At 41.0% G+C, this 24,803-nt stretch overlaps 1 protein-coding gene across 1 annotated transcript in view; it reads right to left on the bottom strand.

The window, feature by feature from the left end:
- LOC132819381 (ALK tyrosine kinase receptor-like) overlaps positions 1-17,157 on the bottom strand; it is a 332,695-nt gene extending 315,538 nt beyond the window's left edge. The window contains exons 1-2 of the mRNA XM_060830863.1: positions 17,016-17,157; positions 11,860-11,994 (exon numbers count right to left, since the gene is read on the bottom strand). Of these exons, the coding sequence (XP_060686846.1) occupies positions 11,860-11,994; positions 17,016-17,157 (277 nt within the window). The remainder of the gene's footprint in view (positions 1-11,859; positions 11,995-17,015) is intronic.
- Between the last annotated feature and the right edge of the window lie 7,646 nt (positions 17,158-24,803).

Below are 24,803 nucleotides of genomic sequence, written 5' to 3'. Positions count from 1 at the left end.
AGGAATCCGAGCTCCCTCAGTCTTTTCTTGATGCCGTGATAGGATTTCCTTTTCCATATCATTGCCGCTGAGAAGTCCAAGAAGAACATGATATTAGAGTCCTCATAATCTAGGGCCTTCAGATCCTACCCCTGGATTCTGGAAGCTTCCATGATTCTCTCCTTATATCTATAGTCATGAAAGCGCACCAAGATAGGACAAGGATGTTGATCCAGACCTGACCTCCGCGCCATGACCCGGTGAGCCCTCCCAATCTTGAAGCTTCTCATTCCAGCCTACAAGTTAAGGAATTTCAGCAACCAGTCCTCAATAAATTCCACTGGCCGCTCACCTTCCTTACCCTCTGGCAGACCGACAATCCACTTTTTTTTTCCCCTGTTCCTGTTCTCAAGGTCATTAACCTGGTTAAGCAAATTACCGACCGACCTGCGTCTCCACAGCCTGGATCCTATCCTTGGAGGAATTGGTGTCAGTTTCCACCACTGTGACCCTGCATTCTACCTCATCCGTCCTTTTCTCCAGGTCTCCCAGCTGCTGTGCATGCTTCTGCAGCATGATAGAGAACAGGACCAGCTTCTCCTCTGACTGCTTGACTAACATCTTGCAGGATTTATCGAGCTCCTTTACCAGGACCTGGTAGGAAATCGAGTCTGAGAATCCTGCAGGCTGGTTAAGTTGCTCTCTGACAGTTTTCTGGGACTCCATGACCTTTCCAGAGTCCCAGGATATCGTGGTGGTCCCAGTAGGTGGGTTAGGACTTAGTCCGCTTTCGATGTGGTGCGGAGCTCTGCAATGCGATTTTCCTTGATCGCCACCATCTTGGATTCGCCCATTCCAAGGGCTCTTTAAAAATTGATTAGACATTTTCCTGGAGGTTGGCGTATATGTTGTTTGATCAAATGACATTTTGATTATTTGATTACTATTTGCAAATGTTACTGCATTTACATAAGCTAAGTATCTGGTTACTCTAACATTCCTAGGAGAAAGTGAGGACTGCAGATGCTGGAGATCAGAGCTGAAAAATGTATTGCTGGAAAAGCGCAGCAGGTCAGGCAGCATCCAAGGAGCAGGGAATCGACGTTTCGGGCATAAGCCCTTCTAACATTCCTGCCTACTGTGGTACACGTGAATCATTGTGCAACTTGGATCCATGTTTGGACTCATCCTTTATTCACATTTATTGCCTATAGTAGAATTATTGTGGCCAAGGATAAAATTTATATAAGGCTTTCAACCTAGATCAGCAACTTTGCAAGCGTGACAGATATTGTGTAACTGGCTCACTTACAATTAGGTCAAATGCCAAACTAAAACTAATTTTAGAATTTGAAAATGTGAGAAAAAAAGCTCTTTCCTCCGTGGAATTTTCATTCCTTAATCCAGGCTCAGCAAACAAATCTGTACACGGTGATTAAGATGTACTGCACCCTTTGTGGACAGAGAAAAACAGAGGTAACTGATCTGATAAAAGATCACCGACCTGAAACATGGGGTTCAATTTTCAATTATTCCAACAGAGGAGCCTGTCAAGAAGAGGAAAATCCTTCAAGCTGGCTCCCTGACATGTTGATTCCTGATGAAGGGCTTATGCCTGAAACATCGAATTTCCTGTTCCTTGGATGCTGCCTGACCTGCTGCGCTTTTCCAGCAACACATTTTCATCCCTGACATGTGCCCACTTCCACAGGATTATGCAGGAGTCAGGATTACTTTGACAATGGTTACCTACCTGACCATGTGGCTATTCAATTTACTATTTGAGGGGAACGCATCCTCTTAGATATTCCTCTTATTTCCAACAATTGCAGTGGAGGTACCCTCACCACCTTCCTACATTCTTCAGTAATATCCACTTCTGACAGTGGAACAGCCAATTATGATTCTTGAACAGCCTTCTGGTATAACTCCAGATTCAGGTACCCACCCAACATCTTTACTTGAATGGGAGTCCTGGAATCAACCATTTATTTGGCTGTCTCCTTCAAAATTGCCTTCTGGGCTTTTTTTTAATGTCCATGCTTTCTTGCCATGTGGGCATCACTAGCTCAGCCAGAACTTATTGTTCGTTACAAGAGTCAACCACATTGCTGTGGGTGTGGAGTCACATGTAGGCCAGACCAGGAAAGGATGGCAGGTTTCATATCTTAAAGGACTTCAACAAAACTGATGGGTTTTTACAGCAATGTCTGCCATTAAGTCAACTTCTTTTTTAATTCCAGATTTCATTGCATTGAAGTTCCATCATCTCTGAAGGCGGGACTCAAACCCGTGTCCCTAGACAGTTTGACTGGGGGTCTGGATCACTGCTCCAATGACGTTCCCACCACATTACTGCCTCCTTACTTAGCTATGAACATATGAATTCAGAGTACAAGTGGGCTATTCAGCCCCTCAGGTCTTTGCTGATGCTGGTGTTTCTGGTTCCTGATGGCAGGATGGGACGAGTGAATGAAAATCTTGGCGGTTAACCCAGTTTTTCTCACTGATGCTGTCAGATCAGTCGTGTATTTCCAGCATTTTCTGTCTTATGTCAGTGGCCAAGCATCTGCAGTATTTTGGTTTCGTTCTGCATAATTGCAAGGTTCTCGCGAGTTAAGGTAATTTCAAAGTGTGCTTGCCTCACAGTCAGTTTAATTTACTTTAAATTTCTTTGACATTGAGCAGAATAGATAGTGCTGAGTATGAGTTGGATATTTAAAACTGACTTCAACTTAGACCCTGAGGCATAAGAATCTTTCACAAATATATTTGCCAGGCACAGTGATCAATTTGAAGCACAGGGTTTCTGGCACACCTATCAACAAAGATTATAGTATAAAAAATCCCTCCATCACTTCACATAGATGTCGTGTTAAAGCAGGTCAGCAGGGGTAGATTGACTCCCCTCTTTTTAACACCCTTAGTCAGTTGCAACAAGCATTTTAAATTCTTTTTAGTACATAGTTATACCACACTTTAATTAAAATGTAATATTAGTGAAAATTAGGAAGCCACATTTCTTTTGAGTGAAATAAAGAAGAATTTTATTACTTACTAACCCCAAGATAAATTAAGAAATGTGACGTGAAATAAATTTGGTTAATTTATTTATTGTATTGTGCATTTTGTTTCGAAAAACAGTGTAAAATGTTGTATAGTTCTGCCATCTCCAGCACCTTAAAAAAAATTAATCAAAACATAGAATATAAAGGCAGAGAAATTAAAAAAAAAACTGCTCAACCTTGTTGTTGAGTACTCCACCATGGGCCATTGGCCTCTGGATAGGCATGAGTCGACTCGCCGTGCCACTACCGTTGGTACAACAGTTGTCATCTCTTTGGTGTCACCTCACATCAGCTGAAGCCCTTGCCAGTATGAGTCTTCGCCAACGTAGATGCTACCGGGCACTGCACCAGCCCAAAATCAACTCTGCCACTGCCATGTGTCCGCTTGGGGCCCACCTTGCAGATGCTGCCGCTGCTGATGCTACCAAATCTTGTACTGGGCCCAAACGTGCCTCGAGTAAAAAATTGAGGTCTGCAGATGCTGGAGATCACAGCTGCAAATGTGTTGCTGGTCAAAGCACAGCAGGCCAGGCAGCATCTCAGGAATAGAGAATTCGACGTTTCGAGCATAAGCCCTTCATCAGGAATAAGAGAGAGAGCCAAGCAGGCTAAGATAAAAGGTAGGGAGGAGGGACTAGGGGGAGGGGCGATGGAGGTGGGATAGGTGGAAGGAGGTCAAGGTGAGGGTGATAGGCCGGAGTGGGGTGGGGGCGGAGAGGTCAGGAAGAGGATTGCAGGTTAGGAGGGCGGTGCTGAGTTGAGGGAACCGACTGAGACAAGGTGGGGGGAGGGGAAATGAGGAAACTGGAGAAATCTGAATTCATACCTTGTGGTTGGAGGGTTCCCAGGCGGAAGATGAGGCGCTCCTCCTCCAGCTGTCGTGTTGTTGTGTTCTGCCGGTGGAGGAGTCCAAGGACCTGCATGTCCTCGGTGGAGTGGGAGGGAGAGTTAAAGTGTTGAGCCACGGGGTGATTGGGTTGGTTGGTTCGGGCGGCCCGGAGGTGTTCTCTGAAGCATTCCGCAAGTAAGCGGCCTGTCTCACCAATATAGAGGAGGCCACATCGGGTGCAGCGGATGCAATAGATGATGTGTGTGGAGGTACAGGTGAACTTGTGGCGGATATGGAAGGATCCCTTGGGGCCTTGGAGGGAAGTGAGTGTGGAGGTGTGGGCGCAAGTTTTACATTTCCTGCGGTTGCAGGGGAAGGTGCCGGGGATGGAGGTTGGGTTGGTGGGGGGTGTGGATCTGACGAGGGAGTCACGAAGGGAGTGGTCCTTGCGGAACGCTGATAGGGGAGGGGAGGGAAATATATCAAACGTGCCTCCACCACCCCTTCCGTGAATCTGCGCCAGATGCAGATGTCGCCGGGAACCTAAACTCACTTCCACTGCAGCAGCCATGGGTGAGCGCTAGGACCGCCTCGTCCATGCAGAAGCTGCAAGGAACTCAGACTTGCCTGCGACACGCTGCCACGGGTCCAAGCTGATGCCGTGGCTCTGGCCAAGTGACAACAGATAAGTAAAATAAAAAATAAAAGAAAGGGTAAAAAAGCAAGAAAAGATAGGAAAAAAAGAGAAAAGTAAAGCAGATGAGCCCTACTCCACTGCCACCTATGCATAAGCAAAAACAAATAGAGTATTAAAAATAGACAGAGTGTTCAGCTCAGTAGGAAGATAAAGGATAGCAGTTCAAAAAGTTTGTAATGAGTCTTTGAGTTGTTAAATTGACCCTGAGGCTATCACTGTCCAGCTGATGCCTTATACGTTCCGCAGTATCAGAATTTATTGAATTCTTGAGTTCTTGGTGAATTGATTTTTCTGAGTTCTAACAAGGGTGGACTTTCAAGATGTTGAGAAAGAAACAGTTAGAGAGAAGCCTTTGTCCTTGCTGTTACCTCATCCTTTCTCTCTCTGCTGCTTTGTTAAGCAGCTATTGAAACATTACTAATTGGTGTATTCTCGAGTCTGACTGCATTGTCTTCCTAAAATGGATATTTGCAGGCAATCCTTCCAGTAAATATATGCAACTTCTCATTCAAATATAACAGCAGGTGAAAATGACTTGAAAGCTGAATCAGTTGTCTGGTTTCCATACCTTAAAATAAAATGATTATTTCAGTTGAGACCGTTTTATTTATGTGACATTAGTTTCCTGATCTTGCCTCTATCTACGGCCATATAAGCACCGCTGCCACTTTAGGTCCATGTTTATTTCTTCTTATCCTCCATTTTATCCAATGAAGGTACTAGGTATTAAAATCAGCTGATGAATGTTGAAAATTGATAGTCTTTACTGGTTAGGATAAAAGCTCCCCCAGTCGTTCCCAGTATCACTCATGCCAGTCTTCAGCCAATTTGATTCAGTCCACATGGTATCAAGAAATGGTTGGAGGCACTGAATATTGCATAGTCTGAGCGCACTGACAACATTCCAGCAACAGCACAAAAGACTTGTGCTTCAGAACTTGCTACTCCCCTAGCCAAACGCTTCCAGGACAGCTCCAACACTGGCAGCTACCCGACAATGTGGAAATTTGCCCAGTTCTGGCCCCGACAGAAAAAGCGGTACAAATCCAACCTGGCTCATTATCGCCCAATCAGTCTCTTCTCGATCATCAGTAATGGGATGGAAGGTGTCATAAACAGTGCTATCAAGCAGCACCTGCTCAGCAGTATCCTACTCAGTGAAGAATAAAATGTTTTGGAAGCCAGCATGAAGGATAGAGTAGCTTGAGGTTTAAATTTAATATTGCTCATAGCTAGTAAGCAAAAAAACTGCAGCTTAAACAATGAGACATCTTATGGTCAGGATCCATGGGAAAGCAAACGGCCTAGGAAAGTCTGAGACAGTCCAAATGAACTGCATAAATATTCATTTCCCATCAGTCAGGCCTGTTATCACAATTTTGTACTTATTGCTTTGCTGAATAATCATGTAGACATTTTCCCATGTTTATGTTATAAAAAAGGTTGTATTTTGAATTGCTTGTTGGAGTTGTTACCTATTGTGTGAATAGGTACTCTCCCCCTGCAAAATAAAGATTGGTCTGGACAAATGAATCATTCATCTAAGTCTTGTTTCAGATCGATAAAAGACTTTGATGCACCACTGGTGGCCAGTCACAGCACTGTGTGCTATGTACAAGATGCACTGCAGAAACTCACTGATTCTCATTAGACAATACCTTCCAAACCCATGGCCACTTCTATCTAGAAGGATAAGGGCAGGAGATACATGGGTACACCACCACCTGCAAGCTCCCCTCCAAGACACACCATTCTATCTTGGAAATATATCACCGTTACTTCAATGGTGCAAAATCTTGGAATTCCCTCCCTCAGGGCATTTTGAGTCTGCCATAGCACATGGATTGCAGCAGTTCAAGAAGGCAGCTCACCACCACCTTTTCAAGGGCAACTTAGTATGGCATCAATTAATCCCAGTAAAACTGAAATTAATAGGTAGTGGGGGGAAGATTTACCTGGTTACAGTCATACCTAGCATATAGGAAGATGATTAGAGGTCAGGAATTTCAATCCTACAACACCTCTGTAGGAGTTTCTCATGGTAGTATCCTAGGCCCATCCATCTTCAGTTGCTTTATCAATGACTTTCCCTCCAACATAAGGTCAGAAATGGGGGTGTTTGACAATGATTATACAATGTTCAGCATCATTTGCGATTCCTCAGATACTGAAGTAGTCCACATTCAAATGCAACAAGATCTGGACAATACCCAGGCTTGGGCTGACAAGTGGCAAGTAACATTTGCGCCACACTAATGCCAGTTACTCTTCTTCAGGAACTCGAAATGTTGACTTATCCAATTCCTGATGCTACCTGCGTTGCTGTGATCTTCCAGCCTCCTGCCTGTCTACCGTGGATTCCAGCAGCTGCAGTTTTTCTGTCTCTTAATAAATGCTGACCAGCTAGCAACGTCCAAGTCCCACAACTGAATTAGGGAAAACTCAGGATGAGCAATAAGATTTTTTCTTTTTTTTTACTGCAGTTTTTTTCCCCTTCCCCTACCCACCCGACTTTTAACTTCTTAAAGTTACCTGGAGAGTAGAGAAGGTGAGCCTAAGTCCTGGCTTGTGTGAGAGATGAGTCAGACACTATGCCAAGCAGGAGGCATGTCCTGGAGATCAGTTGCAGACCGAAGCCCCGCGTGGGAGGCAGTCTGAGCCCAGGCCAATCTGGGAGACAAGTCCTGGAGGTAAATGCAGGTGGGGAATCATGGGCCAGATGGAAGTATGAGGAGGCAGAAGTTCTGAAGCCCGGTGGGCACGGACTCAGTGAAAATAACTATGGTTTGAGTAAAATCAGTTCTGCTATAATGCAATAGTTCCATTCTCGTGCAATCCCATGTTATAGGAAAATTGCATAATAGCAGCACCATTGAAACTAATGGGAACAGGATTGCGTAATAACCAATACACATTTTAAAAATTCATGCTTTAGAAAGTGTCCCTAATTTGTCAATAGCATTATAGCGAATTTGCATTAATAAAACACATGTTATAGCAGAACGACCTGTACTTTTAAAAGATACTTTTATTGCTATTCTGGACTTTGAGTAATCCTAGTACTTTGTAAAACTTTATATTCTTGCGCTAGACTAATGCTCTTACTCTTTTAATTCTGTAACAATGTATCTGTACCTTGGTGTCCTGTACCTAAGACAGTGCCTAAGTGGTGACATCACAAACTTTTCATTGCACTCATTTGAGTGGACTTGACAATCAAAGCTATTTTAATTCTAATTCTAAATGCTGACAGCAATGCCCATGTCCCACAAGTGAATAAAATAAAACTTTCTTTAGTTATTGCAAACATTCTGATTGCGATATTTGAAATTCTTGCAATTATAAATGGTGCATTTTCCTCTCATTGGTCTGGAAACCACTTTTCCTATGAAGCCCTGACAAAAGAATTGCCTGGGAGGCAAGGAATGGTTGGCAGCCCTTGAATTGCAGGCAGACAGACAGAGAAACAGATTTATCAGCATGAGCTTGAGTGCTAGTAGAGTCAGGGTGCAAACACGATATTGGAATACAGGAACAGACATAAACAATCCAACCCCTTGAGTTTCTTCTGCCATTCAATTACATCACGGTTGATATCTCCTTTGGGTCTATTTCATCATGTTGGCTCCATACATTTAATTCAGAAAAGTCTCTTGCTGAATTTTCAAAGTTCCAACAGGCCAATGACACAGCATTCAGTCAGTACCTGATTTCCACAGCTTACAGTGAAAAGGTTCATCAAAATTTGACCATTATCTCTACGAGTACCAATATTTCCTAATCAGAGGTCTTCAGGAAATGCCCATGTAAATAGCAATGGTGCTAATTTATTGTAATATCCAGCACAATACTAAATTCATTTGTAAATTCATTCCTCTTTTCCTCAGTAGCCGTCACCATCCCTCTAAGAGCACTGATCCTTTCAAGCTGCTTTAAATTACCTTATTCCTTGGGTGGCCATGCTGTCAGGGTGTCTCAATCCTGAGCTCTGTAGCTCTCTCTGTAAACTTGGTCAGCTTTCTTCCTACAGTTCTGTGTAAAATCTACTCTTTTTGACCAAATATTTAATTATTGCTGTGATTCTGGGTATCACTTCTTTACTGTAGTCCAATTTCATTGTTTGTCTGATGACATTCCTGAGAACTACATGAAAGGTGATATATAAATGCATGTTCTTCCACGTCTCATGAATTTATGCAACATCACCTGATGTTCCTGAAATGTTGCCACACTGTATGTGCAAAATGGACATTGAATATAACTGGCATAGCTGCACATGTATTTTGTTTATCTGTGCATGTGCAGAGAGGGCTCCCCCTACTGTTATGACACAAATAAGCACAACCGTTTGCTTAAAAACCTTGTTGGCTATGAAAGCAATTGAATGCTATTTTGTTTAAGCATTCTGCTTGAAAGAAGTAACGAGTGAACTATATAATTCTTCTGTCAATTGAAAAAAAAATACAAAAAATGTTAGTAAAGGGAGAGAAAATAAATTATGAGGGCAAACTGAACAGGAATATCAAAACTGACAATAAGAACTTAATTAAATGTATAAAAAAGGGAGAGATCAAAGTGAACATAGGCTCCTCAGAAAATGGATCTGGGGAGACTGTTATGGGGGACAAAGAAATGGCAGAGGATTTAAACATATATTTTGCATCAGTCTTTACAGTGGAAGATACTTTGAACAGCCCATTCATACTAAAGAATATAGGGGAGAAATTAAGTACTATCACCTTCACTAGAGAAATAGTATTAGACTAACTAGTGGGCTAAACGCAGTTAGGAGATGCATTAGTTGCAATTTTCCAAACATGCCTGGATTCTGGAGCAGTACCAGAGGTTTGGAAAGCTGCCAATGTGACACTCCTGTTCAAAAAATGAGGATGGCAAAAATGGTAAGTATATGCCAATTAGCCTGACATCTATTGTTGGGAAGGTGTCGGAATCAATTATTGAAGAAATATAAGCAGGAAATCTGAATCTAATCAAGCAAAGTCAGCATGGCTTCATGAAAGGAAGTCATGTCTGACTAATTGATTAGAGTGTTTCAAGGGGGTCTCGACCAGAGTGCACAGACAGGAACCAGTAGATCTGTTATATTTGGACTTGCAAGAGCTTTCAACAAAAGATTAAATCATAAGAGCCCATGATGTTGCAGATAATATATTGGCATGGATAGAGAATTGGCAGATGGTCAGGAAACAGCGAGTAGAGATAAGGGGTTCTTTATAAGGTTGGTGACCTGTAACCAGGGAAGTGCCATGGAAATCAGTGCTGAGACTGGAACGGTTTACATATATATTAATGACTTGGAGGAAGGAAGCGGATGAACAGTTGCCAGATTTGCAGGTTGTGAGAGGGATACAAACAGTCTACAGGGAAATATTGATAAGTTGGGTAAGTGGGTAAAAATGTTGGTAAATGGGAAAATGTCAAGTTGTTCAATTTGTAAGGGAGAACAAGTATTTAAGTGGAGAAAAACTGCAGAAAACTGCAACACAAAGGGATTTGGGAGTACTTGTGCACAAAACACAGAAAGCTAGCACACTAGTGTGACAAGTAAACAGGAAGGCTAATGGAATATTGGCCCTTATTTCAAGGGCATTGGAGGGTGATACTGGGAAGTCTTACTGCAACTATACCAAGTGCTGCTGGAGTATGGTAAGCAGTTTTGTTCCCTTATTTAAGAAAAGATATAATTTCATTGAAGGCAGTTCAGACAAGGCTTTCTAGGATGATCCCTAGTATGATGGGATTGTCTTATGAATAAAGGTTGAACAGGTTGAAACTCTACTCATTGGAATTTAGCAGGATGAGAAGTCATTGAACCATGCTGGATTCTGAAGGATGTTGTGAGGATGTTTCCCCTCATGGGACAGTCTAGGGCCAGACTGCATTTCTCAGAATCAAGGGACTAAGATGAGGAGGAATTCCTTCTCTCAGTGGGTTGAGAATCTTTGGAATTCCTTGCCACAGAGAAGTGTGGTGCCAGAATCCTTGTGTCCCTTTAAGGCTGAGATTGATAAGTTCTTAATCAGTGGAGCAATCAAGGGTTATGCGGAACGGGCAGGTAAGTGGACATGAGAAATGTTGGATCAGTCATGATCCTATTGAATGTTGGCGTAGGCTCGAAGGGCTAATTGGTCTACTCTTGTTTCTATTGCTTTTGGACAAATGAATTGTAACAAATTGCATAAGGAAATTTCATTGATGACATTAATTTGAAGGCATCTGAACTTAGCACCTTGGGAATCAGTTATTGTTGGAGATAACGCTGCTGCTTTCTGATCTGTATTTCCCTCTCTTAAACTGTCATTATTTTTCCAACCTGATCTTGACCTTCTGGCAAATTCTAAGGAGGAGCAGACAGTAGATGCAGCACTGTAATTTCTATCAGTGTACAAGTGAGTAGAAATCAATTCATTTCTTCATTGGAATGGGGGAACCATTAGGTCATTTATTGTGAGGAGAATTGAATACAAAATTATGGAAGTTATACTTCAGTTATTCAGGGTATTGGTGAGGCCACATGTGGATTTAGTGAGGTCACGGTCACACACCTATTTGTTGAACGAAGAAAAGCAGAAGGATAGGAAAATTCTCACTCCTGATGACACCAAGGAAGGATAATATCTTTCATTAAAATAAAGAAAATATTGGCGACTGAGATTTATAGCAGGAGAACTGGCACAACTGGGGGGGATAATTTGCTAAGAATATGAAAATATATCATAAAAAATATATGCTAAGCTGGGTTCCCATTCCATATAAGAAACTGCTTCATAAACAACCTGAGAATTGGGACTGGCATGCCCATTGCCTTGCCTCCTACAGCAACAGCATACCAGGACAGTGGTATGTTTCTTCAATTTTAGTCCAACATTACAATTTCCTAAAGCACTGGACAAAATGTTGATTGCAGAAGTTTCATTTCATGATGAGCGCAAGGGTTTAGACTCACTAGTTGCTACAACATTCTAATCAATCTTATCATCAAAATGTATTTCCAAATAAGCATGCTGTTACACTGCATTCATTTTATCTTTTATTTGGAAACAAGTCAGAATAAGGTGTTATTCTGTATGTTGTCTTTTAAGTCTCATTCAGCCTTTTTAAATCAAATCTCAAAAGATGAACAACCCAAGATGCAATATCTCCAATAGCACGTCAGATAATCCAGGAGAAACTTTACAATTGGAAAAGAAAAATCTACATTTCAAATCTACATTCCAAAAATAATTCTTTAAAATGTCAAACAAATTATTTTACATGGCTCATACCTGACAGAGCACTGACTTGCATCTCCTCTTGTACCTTCTTACTAGCAGCTACAACAGTCTTGTCCACAAAGGCTCGGCCTAGCAGAGACTGGCTTGAATTGGCAGAATGATTTGCAGGAGAGCTGTCTGCATTGCCTACATTAAAGAAAATAATTAAAATCAAATTTTTGCCTGATGCAGTTTGTCAGAATAACTGGAAAGAAAGTAATTCAGAATCAAAAATCTAATAAATGCAATTAATATGCTACATGCACATACAGACATACAAATTAGTGCAGACCACTCAGCCCCTTGAACCTGTTCCATAATTCACTAAGATCATGGTTATTCCGATTACTCCACATTCTCATATGCAACTGATAACCTTTCACCTCCTTGCTTTTTAAGAATCTATCTACATCTGCTTTAAAATTATTCATGGACTTTGTTTCGACTGACTTTTGAGGAAGATCATTCCAAAGACTCATGACCTCTTGAGGTAAGTTCTCCCACAAAAGGAAATATTCTTTTTCACAATCACTTTGCCAAGATCCTTTCCACCGAGTTGTCTCTTACTCTGCTAATCTTCAGTGGATACAAGACTCACCAGGCCAAACTTTCCTTATAACTAACCTGCACATTCCAGGTTTTAGCCTCATAAACCTTCTCTGAAAATTCTTACATCCTTTCTTAAATGAAGTGACTCATATGGTACACAATATTCCAAATGTGGTCTCACCAATACCTGTATAACAGAAGCATAGCCTCCTTTTGTTTGTATTCAATTCACTCACAATAAGTGATTACCTTCTGTTAGCATTCCTCATGACTTGCAGTATGTGTGCACTAACCATCTATGACTTATATACTAAGAGGCATAGATCCCTCTGCATTCAGAACTCTGCAAACTCTAACCATTCGTATAAAATATTTCTTTTCTACTCTCCCTGCCAAAAGGAACAATTTCACATTTTCCTACATTATAATGCATTTCCAGATCTTTTTCTCACTCATTTAATCTACTTCTGGAGTCATTTATATCCACTACAAAATTTACTCCCTACATAATGTTGTGTCATCAGCAAATTTTACAAACGTACCTGTGGGTCCTTCATCCAAGTCGTTTTTATAAAATGTAAAAAGTTGAGATCCCAGCCCCAACCCTTGAGGTGTGTCATTCATTACATCTCTCCAATTAAAAAATGACCTAGTTATGTTTACTCTCTGTTTCCTCTTAACTAGTTAACTAGTTTGTTTTTACCCATGACCCTATATTATAAGCTTTTATTTTCTCAATAAACTCTGATGTGCAACTTTATTAAATGCTTTCTGGAAAGTAATCCACCTCTTTGCCTTCATCCACAATGTATTATTTTCTCAAAGAATCCCAATATATTGGTTAAATATGATTAACTGCTTGCATACTTTGAGTTTTTCTAAGTGTCCTGTTATAATGTCATTAACAATAACTTCTAACATCTTTCCTATGACAGGATGTTAAGCCTACTCCCCTGTAGTTTCTTGTTTCAATCTCCCTCTTTTTTTGGATAAAGGTGTCACATTCACTGTTTTGCAATCTAATAATCTTCTCTGAATCTAGGAAATTTTGGAAAATTGAAACTAACGAAAATTAAAACTATCAATTATTTCACCAGCCACTTCTTTTTAGACTCAAGGATGAAGTTAATCAGAGATTGGTCAGCCCTCAGCACCAACCATTTGCTCAGAACCATTTCCCTGATGATTATAATTTTCGTTACCTCATCCTATCCTTCCTGATTTACAGTTCTTTACACATGGGCTGCTTGTATCCTCTATAGTCAAGACTAATGCAAAATTCCCTGCTCCTCTGACCTACCATCTCCTTGTTTACTATTATTAATTCTCCAATTCACTTTTTGTATGACCAACACTTCCATTCTGAGCTTTTTAAAATATCAATGAAAACTCTTGTTAAGTTTTTATAGTTCTAACTACTTTGTGTAATCATACACTTTTTCTTGAAGTTTGTTACCAGCTTTTACTTTTATAATTAATGTTAGGTCTTCCACTTGGAAATTTTATTTCTCATTGAAATGCGTCGATTCTGTGTTCACATGTGGATTATCAGTCAATGTATAGATCCAATTCGCAAATCTTCTGGTTTGATTTCATGACGAATCAATCAATCTCTTTATTCTGTCATGGGATGTGGGTGTCAATGGCAAGACCAGCAATTGTCCTTGAAGGCATTTAAGAATCAATAACAACATTGCTGTGGGTCTGGGGTCACATGCAGGCCAGATCAGGTTAGGATCAGGTTATACAGTACATTGACAAACAAAATAGGTTTATATAATAGTCGTCATGACAGAGACTGGCTTGATTTTCTGGCATTATTCATTGAATTTAAGCTTCATCAGCTGCTGAAGTGGGGGCTGAACTCATGACTCTCAAGTATTAACTTGGATCTCTTGCTTACTATCCCAGTTGCGATACCATTAAGCCACCAAGTCCTGAACTGATAAGATCATAGCAAAGTTCTGTATTTGAATGAAAGCTTATCATCTGGCAGTTAACATCTCTTGAATACAACATGCAAACTTCTTCAATCTTCTGTCCTTCTGTCTTTCTTTTATTGAATATTTCATTCTTTCTAAGCTCTATAATTTTTTCTGCTTTTTGTACTTTTGATTTTGCAATGTGACTGTAGAAACAACTTACATCCTTTCTACAGTTTCTTCTACAGCACAAATCAAAATCTGCAGATTTACTACTGAGATAGTCAAGGGGAACAGACCCCAGCATCTCTCAGCTCCCCTTCAAGTTACATACCATCTTGACTTGGAAACATATCATTGTCACTCGATCAAAATCCTGACAATTGCTACCTAAAAGGACTGTGGGTAGATCTATAATACTTGTATAATGTGATTCAAAAAAGTGTCTCACTACCACTTTCTCAAACTCGTGCTTGAAAATAAAATGCAACAATAATTGCCTCGCTTATATTGCAAATTACTAAGAATCGTGGCTTCATTCTTTAAGTATTTTTAGAATAGCTCTGCATAGTAATAGAATGAATCACCAGTCCAGTCAATTCTATACCAGTAATGTGGGCACTGACAAGTTGAGAAAGAGCTGATGTGGTTGACAACAGGCTAAAATATGTTATCATTTCCATTTTAAATTACAGTTACAGTAACTTTCACTTTATATCCGAATGCACATCAGTCTTTCTGCTAACGAAAGCTTTTTTTTGGATTTTGTTTGACTCAATCTTCATACTTGTCAAGATGAGGGACATTGGAGTTAGACAACGGAACATCTTGTACCTTTTTAATTTATTCTAGGCTGGTAAAATATGGAATAAACATGCCAGACTGACATAGGTTTTGTGTTGCATTTTTCAATTAACAGTTTTTTCATGAATCAGGTTTCAGTCAGCCGTCATTTTCTGAATGCGACCTTTATTCATTTCATGTTGAGTTACTACATTGTTCTTCCTACACAATAACAATAACTCAGCAATAGATCACTACCTCATATTGCCAGTCCTTAGCTCATTCTTTGTCATTCACAGTCTTGTCTTGAATTACCAATTGTTAATTTTCACAACCCATTCAATTTAAATCAATACTACACCTGTTATATGCCAATCATGTATCTTTCCTGCTTTGTTCTCTGTTTCCACAATTCCTATCAGCATAAACTGATGGGTTTTTTTCCCTGTCCTGACTTACATTTTCATTATATGTTAAGGCTGAAACGTTTTATTGTTCTGTGCTATGTACATGTGTTGTTCATTCATTGGCAGCCCCTTACAGATGAGGGTCACTCTTCCACTCTCAGGGTGAGTCCATAGGCGGTTGTACAGACCGATATAGTTACCGCAGACTCTGTTACCTTTGGGGCAGGAGGTGGTCATGGGAAGTGGTTAATGGGGCATGGGTGTGGCAGTGTGCTCCTTTCATTGTTTCCTCCTGGCATTTCTCCTGAGAGCAAGTCTTGAGGTGCTTGACGCCTTCCCGGATGCTCCTCCTCCACTTTGGATGGTCTTGGGCCTGTGATTTCCAGGTGTCAGTGGGAATGCTGCACTTCACCAGTGAGCCCTTAAGGGTATCCCTGAAGTGCTTCCTCTGTCTACCTGGGGCTTGCATGCTGTTCTGAACCCGGGAGTAAAGCACCTGCTTGTGTTGCAAGGTTGGATAGACTAATTGTAGATTGGAACGCAGGAAGTTCGAACTTGGTGCTTGTAAAATTGTAAAATACAAGGGGAGAATGCATTGTGTGGTCCCTTTAAAAGATGGTGTTTGTGGTGCTTAGAAATTTAAAATGGATGTCTGTGAGCAGCAGCTTGAAAGTTTGCAAGTACATGAAGCACTCGAACTGAAAGTCCGTACAGTTAGCATGCCAAGCCGCAGATTTTAGCAAGACAACTGGCTTTTGAATTTAGCCAATCAATTTGAACTAGGCACTTAGATACCAAAACCAACTAAATTTAAATCTGATGGCTTTGATAACATAGGACCAATCCTATTGTAAGAAATAGTGATATGTTATCAAGGGTATAAAAGAAGGGGGCAGGTGCACAAAAACTCCAGAGCTAGCTGCCATCTGCCAGAATTAACAGCCCTGAGTGCTTGAGAGAGAATCATTGGCTCTCACAGCCTCCTCTACGTATTAGAGATAGTACCATCTAAATAACAAGGATACCAATGACAGAGAAGGCATTCCTGACAGAAGGAACAACAGAGAAGGCATTCCTGACAGACTGATTGATGAAAAAGGCACAGAACACTCCAGAAGACACATAGCCTGGTTGTAATTGAGAGACTAAATTCTATTTTCGTTGTATGAGTGGGACTTGTATTTAGTGGAATAACATAACATTAGAATCTTATTTTCTTTGGGAATAGGTAGTAGTTAGAAGGGATTTATTCGGTTTATTAATAGTTTGGTTAAATTGTTCCCTGTCAGAGATAGATAAATAAATTGTTACTTGTTGATTTTGAAGTGAGTGTCAGGGATTTATTTTACTTAACCATTTGAAGTTGGTGAGAAGTGGGTTACACCACTTTTCCCATTCTTTACAGATTATAGGATGAGGCGCTCCTCTCTGGGTGTCTCAGTTTTAGTTCTCAGAAGGGGGTCAACTTCCACTTTATCACACTTGGAGAGTTTTGAGTTGGTCATACGCCCAGCCCATTGTAGCCGATCAGGGACGATCAGCGCCTCGATGCTGGGGATGTTAGCCTGGCCGAGGATACTGGTGTAGGTGCATCTTTCTTCCCAGCAGATTTGCAGGCTCTTGCACAGGCAGCATTGGTGGTGCTGCATCAACACCTTTAGGTGTCTACTGTACACAGTTCACGTCTCAGAGCCATATAGGCCTAGTGAAGGTCAGGAGTAGGTATGTGAGGAGTTGAAGCGTGGACTAATTCAGTCAGATGACTTGTTGCTATGCTGTAAACACACTGTATCTCTGTGGCTTTCTCTTTGCCAACCACCCATAAGCTGGACAGCTGGTAACTGAAAACTGACAGAAGTCTCATCCAGCTGGACCAATACCCATTTTCAGCTGCAGTGTTGCTTTTTTCTTTTAAGTTTGAAGACCAATAACATGTGAAGTGCTTATCTCATTCAAACAGACACTTTATTTACATCTTAATTTGGGAATGAAGATGTAATCAGCATCATTTCCGGATGAAGAACCTAATTTCCAAAGGTACCCATGTGAAGTGGGACCAGAAATGTGAGAGAATCAGTGTGAAGTCAGCTCGTTTAAAAAACTCAGAAAATATCCTGCATTTTGTGAATTCCTTTCAGAACAAATATCTGGAGATTTTTTTTCTCTGTCTTGTTTTACTGGCATGAGTTTGTCATGAATCCCGGGGCTATACTTGCCTTCCTCTCTGCAGCACGATTATTGGCACACGTTGGGTCTCTGTGAGGAAGGCGATGAGATTCAAGAAAACTTGTGGATTGAGAGTGACCAAGAAAGTTTGCACAAGTTGGAGGGGGGCGGTGGGGTGTGTGTGGATCTATTGACCATTGTTTGGAAATCTCACGCTTGCATGCACAGGCCAAAGGGGGCAGGTTTTGCTTATTAGGCAACTAATTGATGTGGAGATTTTAATTACTCAAAGCAAATTGGGACCCAGTATATCAAATGGTAACACCCTCTCCCTGTGTGCTATTAATGTCATTGAAAGGTTGCTCATTCTGGGACAAGTGATGAAATTATTATAGTGCAAGGAAATAAGGTAGGGCTCAAGAACTACCTCAGCCAGAATTGGGAATGAATCCACACTGGGAATGAATAGTATTATTCTGAACCACACTCTAGACATGTAGCCAACGAAGCTAATGGACTGCTAATGACACCATCACTGCGTGTGAAGATTGGTTAAACTTAATAGTAGATGCTTCTTTGCAAACAAGCCTGTCATCAGCATGGCATGCTTTCACTGGCTCTGTATGTAGTAACATGAAGTGCCTGCACCTGCCAAGATCTCAACAAACATGGTCCAGCGCTTTTCCAATGGCCAGATTGTTTATGGAGAGTATAGATTGGATTGCTGTGTTGGATCATGCAGAAACCCTGTGTAGCTAAGTCCAAGACAATTCCCTGGAAATATCCTCCTGAAAGATTCCAATAAGGCCACTTGAAGATAAAGATTTTGAAGGGTTCTGACTCACTTAAGCCTGACAATTGCTCAAAATAAGTTAGATTATTCAAAACCTACTCTCACTCCTTGGGTAACTGTTAAACTTAGCACCCAACTATAATCTGCCTAGTCCTTGTCACTCACGCTGTCCCTGATGGACCAAATTCTCCTTAATCTCTCCCCACTAAAGTCAGCAACCCCCACCCAACCCCTGCTGACCCCCATCTCACCCAACAGCTAGACCCAACACCCTTTCTTTGCTGGACCTGAATACCTGACTTGTCAGCATCCCCACACACTGTCCCAATAGCTATCCCACTGCTGTACCCATCACCTCCCCTGTCTGCTCCACAGTCATCCCCTCCCCTACCAGATTACCACCTCGCCAACCCCGCAACTCCCAGTACTTTGCTGTGAAGTGGATGACAAAACCATGCAACTTCTACTTGTGAAATTGAGGAACTAAAAGAAATTTGCAGTACTTGAAAGTTATCTGGATTGAAGGTTAATAAATTCCTTGGGCAATTGAATTAATGGATGCATTGGTGGTTATATATCAAAATTATATAGATTTTTAAAAGCTGCCTGTGGATTAGAAAGTAGCAAATATACCCCCACTGTTTAAGATGGGTGGAAGAACAAGAGTGGAGAACTGTGCACCTGCTAGTCCAACATCTGTAATAGACAAAGTCATAAAAGATGTGATAACTGGGTATTTAGAAAGAAATGATAAAATTGGGCAGTCAACATCATATATGAAAGGAAAATTATGTTTGACAAGATAGTATTTGTAGCATTAATGAAGGATGTGGTGTGTATGAATTTTCAGAAGGCTTTGATAAAGTCCCATACAGCAGGTTGGTAAATAAAATTACATTCTGGATCAGTGGATACATTGGATTGCTGTATTGGATCATGCAGAAACCCTGTGTAGCTAAGTCCAAGACAATTCCCTGGAAATATCCTCCTGAAAGATTCCGATAAGGCCACTTGAAGATAAAGATTTTGAAGGGTTCTGACTCACTTAAGCCTGACAGTTGCAGCACCACTGATCCAGAATCTGGTTTCCAGCATCTGCAGACATTGTTTTTACCTCCTAAATAAAATTACAGCCCATGGGATTGGGGAGAATAACTGGCATGGATTGAGAACTGGTTAATAGACAGAAAGTGGAGAGTGGGAATAAATGGATCACCTTCAGGATGGCAGGTTGTGACTAATATCGCAAGGATCAGTACTATATCCATCACGTGGATCTCGGGACCAATTGTAATATTTCCAAATTTGCTGGCATCACCAAATTGAATTGGAACCAAAGTAGTGTGAAGGCTTCAAGAGGACATGGACAGGCTAAATAAATGGATGAGACTGTAGTAGATGGAACGTGATGTGAGTAAATGTGAAGTTATTTGTTTTGGTGGAAAAACACACAAAGGCAGAGGTTTCTTAAATGCTGAAAGAATGGAAAATGCTGGTGTCTAATGGGATTTGGGTGTCCTTGTTTATGACTCACTAATACTTAGAATGCAGCTACAGCAAGCAATCCAGAAGGTAATTGGTACATTGGCTGTCATTGCAAGAGGATTTGAGTTCAGGAGTAAAGTTGTCATGCTGCAGTTATATAAAGCCTTGGTGGGACCTCACCGGTGTATAGATTTGGCCCTCCTATCTGAATTGGCACTTACTAATTAAACAAGAGTACAATGGAGTTTCACTAGACTAATCCTGGGATGGAACGCTTGTTTTATGAGGACAGGTTGACAAGACTGGTTCCTTGGCCCCTAAAGTTTCAAAAACTGACAGGTGACCTCATTGAAACTTACAAAATTCTTACAGGGCATATATAAATACAATGTTCCACAATATGGAGAATCTAAAACAGAGAACATAATCTTAAGATAAAGAATGGGCCATTTAAGACTGAGAAGAAGAGGAATTTCATCTCTCAGAGGGTGGGGAACCTTTGGAATTGTGGCTTAATCATTAAGCATGTTCAAGACAGAAATCAAAGGAATTCTAGAGAATAATGACATCAAGAAATAAAACATAGAACAGTACAGCACAGGAACAGACCCTTCAGCCCTCGATGTTGAGCCGAACATGACGCCAAATTAAAATAAAAGACCATAAGACCATAGGAGTGGAATTAAGGCCATTCGGCCCATCAAGTCCACTCCGCTATTTAATCATGGCTGATGGACATTTTAACCCCACTTACCCGTACTCTCCCTGTATCCCTTAATTCCTTGTGAGATCAAGAATTTATCAATCTCTGCCTTGAAGACATTTAACACCCCACTGCATGCTGTGACAATTAATTCCACAGGCCCACCACTCTCTGGCTGAAGAAATGTCTCCTCATTTCCATTCTAAATTGATCCCCTCTAATTATAAAGCTGTGCCCATGGGTCCTAGACTCCCCACCTGACAGAAACAACTCCCCAGTGAACACCCTTTCTAAGCCATGCATTATCTTGTAAGTATCTATTAGATCTCTCCTCAGCCTTCTAAACTCTAATGAATACAATCCCAGGATCCTAAGCCATTCATCCAGGGATCATCCGTGTGAATCTCCGCTGGACCCACTCCAGAGCCAGTATTCTAAATGGGGCCTAACTAGATCTTTATAAAGTCTCAGAAGCACATCGCTGCTTTTATATTTCCACCCTCTTGAGATAAATTACAACATTACATTTGCTTTCTTAATCATGTACTTAGCCTTTAGAGAATCCTGGACTAGCACTCCCAGATCCCTTTGTATTTTGGCTTTATGAATTTTCTCACCGTTTAGAAAATAATCCATGTCTGTATTCTTTTTTGTCAAAGTGCAAGACCTCACATTTGCTCATGTTGAATTTCATCAACCATTTCTTGGACCACTCTCCTAAACTGTCTAAATCTTTCTGCAGCCTCCCCACCTCCTCAGTACTAACGGTCTGTCAAAAACCTAACTTTGTATCATCGGCAAACTTCACCATAATGCCCCCAGTCCTTTCATCCAGATCATTAATATATAAAGTGAACAGCTGTGGCCCCGACACTGAACCCTGCAGGACACCATTGTCACTGGCTGCCATTCTGAAAAAGAACCTTTAATCCCAACTCTCTGCCTTCTGTCAGACAGCCAATCCTCAATCCATGCCAGTAGCTCACCTCGAACACCATGGGCCCTCACCCTACTCAGCAGCTTCCTGTGTGGCACCTTATCAAAGGCCTTTGGAAATTTAGATAGATAACATCCACTGAGTTTCCGTGGTCTAACATACATGTTATCTCTTCAAAGAATTCTAACAGGTTTGTCAGGCACAACCACCCCTTACTAAATCCATGCTGACTTGTTCTAATCTGACCCTGCATCTCAAAGAATGCAGAAATCTCATCCTTAATGAGGGATGCTAGAATTTTACCAACAACCGGGGTTAGGTTAATCAGTTTATAGTTTTCCATCTTTTGTCTTGATCCTATCTTGAACAAGGGGGTTACAACAGTGATTTTTCAATCATCTGGGACTTTCACTGACTCCAGTGACTTTTGAAAGATCACAACCAATGCCTCTGCTATTTCCTCAGCCACCTCCTTCAGAACTCTACGATGTAGCCCATCGGGGCCAGGAGATTTATCAATTTTTGGACCTATTAGCTTTTCTTGCACTTTCTCTTTTGCAATGGCTATCATTCTCAATTCTGCCCTCTGACTCTCCTTAATTGTTGGGATATTACTCATGTCTTCTACTGTGAAGACTGACACAAAGTACTTATTAGGTTCTTCAGCTATTTCCTTATCTCCCATGACTAGCCTTTGTGCACCAGTTTGGAGTGGCCCAATTTCTACTTTTGCCTCTCTTTTGTTTCTTATGTATTTAAAGAAACTTTTACTATCATTTCTAATATTACTGGCTAGCCTACCTTCATATTTAATCCTCTCCTTCCTTATGTCTCTCTTTGTTATCCTCTGTTTGTTTTTGTAGTCTTCCCAATCCTCTGATTTCCCAGTGCTCTTGGCCACTTTATAGGCTCTCTCTTTTTCTTTGATACATTTTCTGACTTCGTTTGTCAGCCACGGCTGTCTTATACCCCACGCCCCTTCCCCCGGATAATCTTTCTTTTCTTTGGAATGAACCTGTGTACTGTGTCCTCAATTACACCCAGAAACCCCTGCCATTGTTGCTCTACTGTCTTCCCCGCTAGGCTCTGCTTCCAGTCAATTTTCATCAGTTCCTCTCTCATGCCCCTGTAATTACCTTTATTAAACTGTAAGACCATTACATATGATTTTGCCTTTTCTCTTTCAAACTGTAGACTGATATCTCCCACATTATGATTGCTGCCTCCTAAGTGTCCCCTAACTTTAAGATCTTTTAAAAAGTCTGGCTCATTACATAGCACTAAGTCCAGAATAGCCTGCTCCCTTGTGGGATCCATCACAAGCTGTTCCAAAAAGCCATCCTGTAGGCATTCCATGAATTCCCTTTCTTTGGATCCACCGGCAACATTTTTCACCCAGTCCACCTGCATATTGAAGTCTCCCATGATCACCGTGATCTTGCCTTTCTGACAAGCCCTATCTATTTCCTGGTACATCTTGCGCCCCTGGTCCTGACCACTACTGGGAGGTCTGTACATAACTCCCATTATGTTTTTCTTTTGCCTTTGTGGTTCCTCAATTCCACCAACACAGACTCCACATCATCTGACCCTATGTCATTTAGTGCTATAGATGTAACTTCATTCTTATCTAACAAGGCAACCCTGCCCCCTATGCCCACTTCCCTGTCTTTTCGATAAGTTGTAAATCCTTGGCTGTTTAACTGCCATTCCTGGACCCCCTGCAACCACGTCTCTGTGATGCCTATCACATCATAATCATTCACGATCATTTCTGCCGTTAATTCATCTACTCTATTCTCTGAATGCTTATAGCATTCGTAAAGTGCCTTAATGCTAACTTTCTTATCTTTATTAGAGATATTCGAAATCATAAGATGTCCAAAGTTATCCTTCCTTTTTGCTGCATTCCTAGTCTGCCTTGAGCTTAAACCCACTTGCACACATGCTATCCTGCTGCTTATCTTTCCAATTAACTCCATGCTCCCTGTTGGACAAGGTCTAACTAAACCCTTTTGTCTACCTTTGGTCCATTTCTTACATATTCATTTGCTTATCTAAAAGTCCTTAAATGCTCCTAACATATCTGCCTTCCCAAAAACTACCAGGAGTGTAGTCTAGACTCCTACCATTCTCTGTATAAAGTACTTGCCCCCATATCTCCTTTAAATGTCCCCCCTCACCTTACCTTAAATGCATGCCCCACCCCCCAATATTAGACATTTCAACTCTGGGAAAAAGATTCTGACCATCAATTCTATCTATGCATCTCATAATTTTATAGACTTCTATCAATCTCCCCTCAGCCTCCACTGCTCCAGAGAAAACAACCTGAGTTTTTGTAGCCTCTCCTTATTGCTGGTACCCTCTAATCCAGGCAGCATCCTGGTAAACTTCTTCTGCACCCTCTCCAAAGCCTCCACATCCTTCCTGCAATGTGGCAACCAGCACTGAACACAATACTCTAAGTGTGGCCTTTCCACTGTCTTATAAAGCTGCAACATGATTTCCTGATACTTGTACTCAATTCCCTGACTAGGAAAGGCAAGCATGCCATATGCCTTTTTTACCATCCTATCAAATTGTGTGGCCTCTTTCAGGAAGCTATGGGCTTGAACCTCAAGATACCTCCATACATAAATGGAGTTATTGTAGGGAAATTGCTTTGAGGTAAATGATCAGCCATGATCTGACTGAATGTTGCAGCCGGCCTGAGGGGCTGAATGGCCTACTCCTGTTCCTATGTTCTTTAGCCATCTACATAGGACAGAGAAACTACAAGTCCATTGCAAAAAATAAATTAAATTCTCAGAGAAAAAGTGGCGTTCTAATTCACTGCCACATCCAGGTTCTCTCCTTGGCTATTTGCAATCATATGCATGTTTAACTAATATCAAAAGCACATTTAAAATGTGAATCATAAATAAACTTTAAGAATTGTAATTCTATTCGCCTTCAAGTACAGAAACAACCCTGGGATATGTCAAAAGCTGAAGCCACCACTTTACTTATTCAGACAGGTTACATTCTGACACCATAACTTGTTAAAGATCTAGTATTATAAAACAGAAAAGAAAGTGACAGACAAGTGCAATGATTATACTCACTTGATAGATAACAGTCAAGGCTGAGAGTTACATTATCCAGAGCAATGATTGCAGTTGAGTCATCAGTCCATACAGTGTTCAGCTGAAGCCAGAACCTGTGAAAC

The sequence above is a fragment of the Hemiscyllium ocellatum genome, chromosome 10 (genome assembly GCF_020745735.1).
Source record: "Hemiscyllium ocellatum isolate sHemOce1 chromosome 10, sHemOce1.pat.X.cur, whole genome shotgun sequence".
Classification (NCBI taxonomy): Eukaryota; Metazoa; Chordata; class Chondrichthyes; order Orectolobiformes; family Hemiscylliidae; genus Hemiscyllium; species Hemiscyllium ocellatum.
This window is presented reverse-complemented; position numbering and strand designations above follow the sequence as displayed.